Consider the following 7,941-nt stretch of genomic DNA (forward strand, 5'->3'; position numbering starts at 1 on the left):
TCTCTCTCTCTCTCTTTCTCTAGAGAGAAAGAGAGAGAAAGATCCACAGCAATAACTAATAATATATTTAAAATTAACAGATCGGAAAAAAAAAATTTTAAACAGAACATAAATTTCTATTAATACGAGAGAGAGAGAGAGAGGTGGGAACATTTGAATTTGTCAGAATAGAATTCCAACATGTGATTTTAATGATCTTTTGGCCTAAATCGATTTAGCCACTGATTAATCATATTGTATGCAAATGTAATTTTTGATTAAATGATTTTACATAACATTGTAATTTTTCTGCATAAAATTATTTATCAATGGATGAACTTAAAAACTCGCCTGTACTTGAACAAAGAAGTAGAACAAAATAATCATCGATCGGTAGAAGTTTTTTAATGAAAGTTGTTTTGTTGATGCATGATTAGATATATAGATAAGAAAATATCGAGAGTCATGATTTTAGTAGCGTTCTCGTATATATTGACAGTGCTGAAAATTTATACTATATAACATTTATTATAGATAAATGTTCAGTACTGACAGTATATGTTAAACAAAGTTTTATTGGTATCAAATGGCATTTATTGTAAAAAAATTTTTTTAGAAACAATAAATCGCTCAAATTAGGAGGGGACGTTATTAGAAATAAATTTCATAAGTGTTGATTTTTTCAAATAATATGTAAATTTTTTTTATTCTCTGCATTTTGATTTACGAAAAAATGATACAAAAATTTAGATTTAACACTGATATGACTTTTTTAAGAGACTTCCAAGGTCAAATAAAAATCGCTATTTTACATTTATAAATTATTATTTACATATCTTTAGAAACCAAACAATCTTCGTCCGATTTTTGAAGGAAATATACATTATTTTTATCTCTCCGAAGTATTTAAATATTACTTTACAAATATATCTTTAGAAATCATTATTTACATATTTTTAAAAATAATTTTTGTCCAACATGTTTTTGAAGGAAATGCGTTATTTATCTCTCTGAATTATTTTATCCCTTTATTAAAACACTGCATGAGCTATAGTTAGTATTGAGCAGTTACTTTTTGCATAAAAAATTATTTTTTGGTATCTTGAATCAAAATCCAAAGAATAAGAAAATTCGGCGTGTGATACTTAAAAAAAATTACTTGTCATGTGATATATTTTGTTAAACTATGTAGCTACATGTGATAAATAATATTTACATAATATACTAACATTATACTAACATAATATTATACTTACATAGCGTCTCCAGACAATATGGACAATATATAAACCATCTTTGCACACATTTGCTGAATATAAACTTATATTAAATGTAATTATACACATCATGTATTTATATGTATGATATTCGCTAAGGTTGGCGAATTTTGATCATATTATTAGAAGGCGCCATAATACTAACGACTTTGATTTTATACTCTATTTTTATATTCTATATAAGATAATAAACCAAAATAACAAAATTGATAATATTTTAATGAAATTAATATTTCTTAACTTTTTAAATAAAACATGATGTGCATATATGTATATGAAGTAATACAGAATTAACAAATATAAATAATTTTAGGGTAAAATCAATACAATTAATTATATCAAAATATATAACAAAATTGATAATGTATTTTCTTATGAAATTTACAGATGGCATTTGGCAAGAACACAAATGTGGAAGACCATTGGGATTAAAGTTTGATAAGAAAGGCAATTTATATGTAGTGGACAGTTATTACGGAATTTTTCAAGTAAACGTTGCAACCGGAGAGTATAAAAATATAGTGAACATTACTAAACCAATTGATGGAAAAGTCCCACGGATACCAAATAGCATAGATATTGCAAAAAATGGAGACATTTACTGGACTGACAGTAATACAGATTTTGCACTTTATGATTTAGTAATGACATTTCTAACGAATCCATCGGGAAGGTAATAAAAAAAGATACAAATTCTAAAATTAGTTCTATACTCTAAATATATGCCCATATTATATATATTTATATACATAAGTTAATTGTATTAATTACAGGCTTATACGTTATAATGCAGCTAAGAAGGAAAACGAAATATTGATACGAAATATTGCATTCGCAAATGGTGTTATATTAAGTGATGACGAAAGTTTCGTACTTGCGACAGAAACAGGAAAGAATCGTATTATGAAATATAATTTGAGAGGATCAAAGGCAGGACAGCACGAGATTTTTATTGATGGATTACCGGGTATGCCGGACAATATTCACAGCGATGGTCATGGTGGTTTCCTTCTTTGTTTGATCGTTGCTGATGACCCTGATCATCCTCAGATTTTTCAATCTCTCGCACCACATCCCTATTTGAGAAAAATGTTGGTACGGTTGGCAATGACGATGGAATTGCCATTTAAACTATTAAATGACGTGTATCCTAATCCCTGTACTGAGAGAATTTTACATGCAATCGGATCATATCAAGGCATAGACTTTTTAAGTAATCCAAAGGAGAAAAGTTTAGTGTTAAGAATAGATGCATCTGGTAATATTATTGACATCCTTACTGCAGACGATGGTTCAGCTCGTCGTATAAGTTCAGCTTATATACACAATGGCTTTTTGTGGTTGGGCTCTCCGTTTCAAAACTGTGTAGGCAGAGTCCCGTTGAAACAAGCTTTCCCTGATTTAGCTGATAGTGCAAAACAATCTTCTCATATAAGGAGTGAAAAGCAATCGCCGAACGTCGCTGCTCCTAATGTAAAGACAGAAAGAGTAAAACGAGACGCGGATTCTACGACAGTAAAACCGATCGAGTTGAACAGAGCTTCCCAGACAACGCCTAAACCAACTGCTGCTCCCACAACCACCACACCTAAGCCAAAAACCACTGCTACGTCAAAACCATCTCCAATTCCTAAAACGGATAAATCTACAGCTACAGCTAGCAATGTGAAACCATCGGAAACTAAATCATCTACGAATGCCGAAGCAAAAAAGGACAATGCAAAAACAGTTGATGCGAAATTGAATTCCCCAAAGTCCGAAAAGAGCAATAAAAAAGAGGATGCAAAGACACAATCCGAAAAGAAAGTAAAAGTAGAGCAGAATGCTTCTGTAAAACAAACAGAGCAAAAATCACAATCCGAAAAAGTTAAACAGGAAACAAACCGTCCGAAAGACGACCTGTAATTAAAAAAATTAATAAACTATAATATATTTGTGATACCACCAACACTTGTTGAACGGTACACTTCATATTTTTCAGACATTCCATTAAAAGGGAAAAACAGATTTATAGATTAACGATTTCTCATCTCTTTGCTTATGCGTTTATATCATCCACGTTGTTATATTCGAATATATGTGTTATGCGTATGCGAATATACGTATACAAGTTACGTATATACGAATTATATGATCTATTACAGGTGCTGATTGCAAAAAGTTTTACAAAAAATAAGTTGATCAAAATAATAAAGATCATTGGAATTTGTAGGAACTTAAAATTAAGAGAAAATCTTTGAAAGATAATTGATTTAATTTTTAAGTTTAATTTTTTTAATTAATTTCCTTTAAAAATTTTTCACATTTTGATTTTGATTTTTTTATAAATTACATTCCTAGCTATACTTTTGATGATGGATAACTTGTATATTCCATAGATAAGAATGCGAAAAATATATTAGAGAAATCTATCTCAGTTTTATTACAGTGACTAAAAATGAGGATAAAAATTTAGAGAAAGTTATATGTTGGCGACTGTAATGTATATATGAAGTTGAAAGAATTTTTGCAAATTTTATTATACGTTTTCCATTCATATAGTATATGTACTAATTTTTATACTTTATAATAAACTCCTAATTATACCTAAAAATCGATATGATATGAAAGGAATTTGGTACTTTTTTTAATCAAAAAAAAGGAATTTGGTACTTTTTTAAATCAAAAAAGCAATCTTAATTATTACTTTAGACTGAATATCTATCGCTTTATCTTAGCTTGTTTAAATATACAAGATGTATATTAAAATACAGGGCATCTATCATGGAACAATTCGGAATGAATTCCGATCGGAATTATTCACTTATTTCCTAGATTTCTGTTGTGTTTTCTAGGAAAAACGGAATAATTTTGATCGGAATTCATTCCGACATGTTCTATGATATGTACTCTAAAGTAATTATCTGGCAGCACAAATATTTTTTTAAAGGAAACAAGCGGCTATATCCCGTCAAAATATTTAAATTATTTTGTATTTATGTTTGTGAAATAATTTTCCGTAAGTCTATTTATATCTTTTTTATTTATAATACGAATAATATTCATATAATTGTAACTATATCATAACGTCATGGACATTAAAATGTTACGCAAGTTTTAACAAGTAAGAAAAAACATACTAAAACAAGTGGTATAGATAAAGGACTGACATAAGTGTTTTTGTTAAGTTGATCGACGATTATAAATAATAACTTTGTTATATGGTGTTAGGTTCGAGATGTAAGATAATTATAAGAATTGTACAGTTTGGCAACTACAAAAATAAAATCGTCTTTTTCGATATTATCACTTTTGCAAATATCTAAGACTTTCCAAAAACGCTTCACCTATTTACTTCCACATACTCAAAATATCTAAGAAAAAGATTCAACATTAGTTTTATATTTCCGAATGTCACTTTTTTTTTATTAAATCGGACATTCACTCTAGAGTTGTTACTTTTAACAATTTCGAAGCTTCAAAAAAATTCGAATCTTCGAAGTTAACTTCGAACTGTAGAAGATAAAGATGCCTATGAAGATTCAAAACAATTCAAATGTCAAAGCCTTCGGCTGAAATAAATCACTAACCCTCAGTTCACACGGCTGTTGTTTAGAAGAAAACACACGAAATTGTGAAAATAAATTTTATTAAATTTTTATTTAAAAATCTTAAGTACATAATACATGCATTCTCTCTCTTGTACAAACTATTAAAAAATATATCACTCAGGAAGTTTATTGTCAAAGTCGAACATTCACAGATCAAGTCGTTTTACTACAATCGTAGGCAACAATGATTTCATTTTATCAATCATGAACATTTGTATCTTCCATAAAACAGTTGGCTGTTTGACAAAATGCCAATATCCATTTCTCCTACGTACTGCCCACTTTTGCGCGTTTGTTAAAGACTTTTTATACGCTAGAACTTGCTTATCCTTTAGCTTTATCCAAGGTTCGTGTACTGTAGCTAGACCTAATTTGACTAGTTCCTCGCCAATCTCTAACGAGTCCTACTTGTAAAAATGATGCATGAACACAGTATAAATATTCAATGTTGGGTGCTTTCCAATAAGAGATAAATAACACAGTATAACACAAATAAATTGTTACATCTTTAAAAAATTAAAACGTAAAATTGAGGGCTAATGAGATCATGGCAATTGGAGCGTTAATTAATAAAATATTTTTACTCAATTTATTTGATTGAATGTTTCGAATCTTATCTATTTTCATCTTGTTGCCAATGTTAAACAAAGATGAAATGATCACTGTTATGTTATGTCTCTTACTGGAAAGAACTAGATATGAATATTATCTGTTTTTCTTACTTGATCCTTCTGTGGCATCGCAACCACGCACTCCAAATACTCCTTTTCTTTAACTACAGGCACAAACGTGATGAATTTTTCATTGAGCACGGTTTGCAACCAACTTACACCTACAAGATTGATCCACGATTTAAAAATAGTTATGGATTTCGTAATCAACTCAATACCTACCGTTGCCTGTAATGTTAACGCCACCGATTTTGACAGGCAAGTAAGTCTTGCTGTTTAAATGGAGAAAAGGCAGTAAAGGTCGATGATCGACCATTAGCAAAACCCTGGTAGAGCTTGGTTCCACGTGCCGTACAGTACCCTGAAGCGGGACTCGTGATTGCAGGAAATGCAATGGGACGTCAGACGGTTTCGTGAATTTGGCGAACTGGAAAGCAACGAGAGAGAATCAATTGTGAGATTCGTGGAGGCAGATGATTAGATGGACTCACAGGTCTAATTTTGTACAGGGCTGCGAACAGGCCGGCACTGGCAATTCCGTAAGTAATAAGCTGAAAAAAAGAAAGATAGCAAGTACAAAATGTAAATCAACACTAAATATAAAACAGTTAAATTATATCAATATTATAATTATTCACTCAACAATATAAATGTTATATAACACATGTTGTACCTACATAACAATTAGATTATAATGTAGAAAATTATAATTAATAACTCTTAATACGATTAGGTCATTTGTATATTTATTTTCTTTGAAAATCTAGGAGCATCACGTAATTATTTACATTTATATACAATTCTTTTAAACACACGACCTTATAAATATTTTCTAAAGGTATTCAAGTATATATAAGAATCACTTAATAATTTTTGTATATTTGTTAAAGTGATGAAAATTAACCCGAGATTATTAAGGATTAATATATACTTGATACTTGTAAAAAAAACACATACTGTACACAAGTAATAATTACTTGTTTCAAGTACTTAAAAAATTCATATATTTGCAAATCTATCACAAATTCATCACAAGCATTAAATTTATTTAAAATATATTCTAAATTCTAGTACGTTTGATGCTTCAGATTAAGATTAGTAAATTAAGATAAACTTTGATTTGCTTATTACATAAAGTCTTCTTCGATCAATTTTACATTAGTTTTCAAAAGAAAATTCTTGTTTAATAATTGTTTTGAGTACATAACAAATTTTTTTAAAATTCATAAAATATATATACATACGTACACACACACACATATATATATATATATATAAGCTAGTATACTTAAAATTATCAAGATATTCTATATTAAAAATAATCATTTCTTGAAAGGAAGAAAGTAAATTAAGTATTTTTTTAGTAAATGAATATTTTTCTATGTGTAATGTGTGTTATTGTTAATTTGTGTGTTCTATACTTCTGTGCGGAAAGCACGTGACAAAGGTTAGGAAAACGTCGTGTACCCTTCCTGGTCTCATCTCGTCCTCCATAAACATCTGCAATCGTTCGAAAATCGAAGGGGCATCCTTACGCGCCATGGTCCACGCGATCCTGAACAGACGTGCAAGGATGTTCGTTCGTACACGATCAGCTGACTCGTGATATGCACAGTGATCACGATCGTTTGACACTATTTGTTGTGTCCTACGATTCCTCTTCTCGCAATTTACGCTCGGTATCCTTTCGGCTATAGAAACATAATGCTTGTAACGTGCAATTTCACCATAATAATTTCCGTAATTTTTTCTAATACCTTTTCGGCTGTCTGTCGCTGACCTTGCGTAATTATTTTTAGTTGCTTTCCATTTACACTAATCTCATATAATTTCTTGTTTGTGATGTCATAACTCAGTTGAATGCACGTCTCTTTTCATTCTCACAAATGAGATACAATTGAATTTTTACCTACAGTTTGTACAAACTCGAGAGACTCATATTCTTTATTCCTTTACTGAGTCTTGTTAACTCACATTAAAAGTGAGGTTATAAACTGTGTTGTTATGTGATAACTTCGTTCAAAATAAGTAAGTAGTGACATCATAATCTGAATATAAAATAATCACATAACTTTAGACTCAGTATCACTTGTGAAAATGGAAAGCAATGATGTTCGATTATCAAATACGTTAAATTTCCCGGTCAATTTATGCGAGACCCGCACTTTTCACCCTATCGTCTAAAAACTATCACGAGACGTAAAATGCACTCTGAAAGCCATTGAGATGTACCCAGGTCATCAGGTACACCGTCGCATCCGGCATTCCGGCACTGAAGTATCGGATAGAAAGGAAGAAAAAAAGTATAATGCGCTCTTTGTTTTCTGTTTTTTGCTTTTTGCCTTTTGTTTCTTCCCCCTTTGCAATCATTTTATCGACGATTGTATTTCTTGCTACGTGTTTCCCGTTTCTTCCGAAGTTCGT

General features: G+C 30.3%; 2 protein-coding genes across 2 annotated transcripts in view; one reads left to right on the forward strand and one right to left on the reverse strand.

The window, feature by feature from the left end:
• Positions 1–3,447, forward strand: part of LOC108750733 (adipocyte plasma membrane-associated protein) — a 5,102-nt gene extending 1,655 nt beyond the window's left edge. The window contains exons 3-4 of the mRNA XM_018490428.1: positions 1,644–1,929; positions 2,030–3,447. Coding sequence (XP_018345930.1) covers positions 1,644–1,929; positions 2,030–3,161 — 1,418 coding nt within the window. The 3' untranslated portion in view covers positions 3,162–3,447. The remainder of the gene's footprint in view (positions 1–1,643; positions 1,930–2,029) is intronic.
• A 1,455-nt stretch (positions 3,448–4,902) lies between these two features.
• On the reverse strand, positions 4,903–7,719 carry LOC108750497. Its single transcript, XM_018489969.1, has 6 exons — positions 7,275–7,719; positions 6,985–7,208; positions 6,009–6,068; positions 5,740–5,944; positions 5,569–5,678; positions 4,903–5,250 (listed from the first exon to the last, which is right to left on the reverse strand). The coding sequence occupies exons 2-6, from the start codon at positions 7,057–7,059 to the stop codon at positions 4,993–4,995; spliced, it is 708 nt and encodes a 235-aa protein (XP_018345471.1). The 5' UTR covers positions 7,060–7,208; positions 7,275–7,719; the 3' UTR covers positions 4,903–4,992.
• Positions 7,720–7,941: the final 222 nt, after the last annotated feature.

The sequence above is a fragment of the Trachymyrmex septentrionalis genome, unplaced genomic scaffold (genome assembly GCF_001594115.1).
Source record: "Trachymyrmex septentrionalis isolate Tsep2-gDNA-1 unplaced genomic scaffold, Tsep1.0 scaffold37, whole genome shotgun sequence".
In the NCBI taxonomy this organism is placed as follows: Eukaryota; Metazoa; Arthropoda; class Insecta; order Hymenoptera; family Formicidae; genus Trachymyrmex; species Trachymyrmex septentrionalis.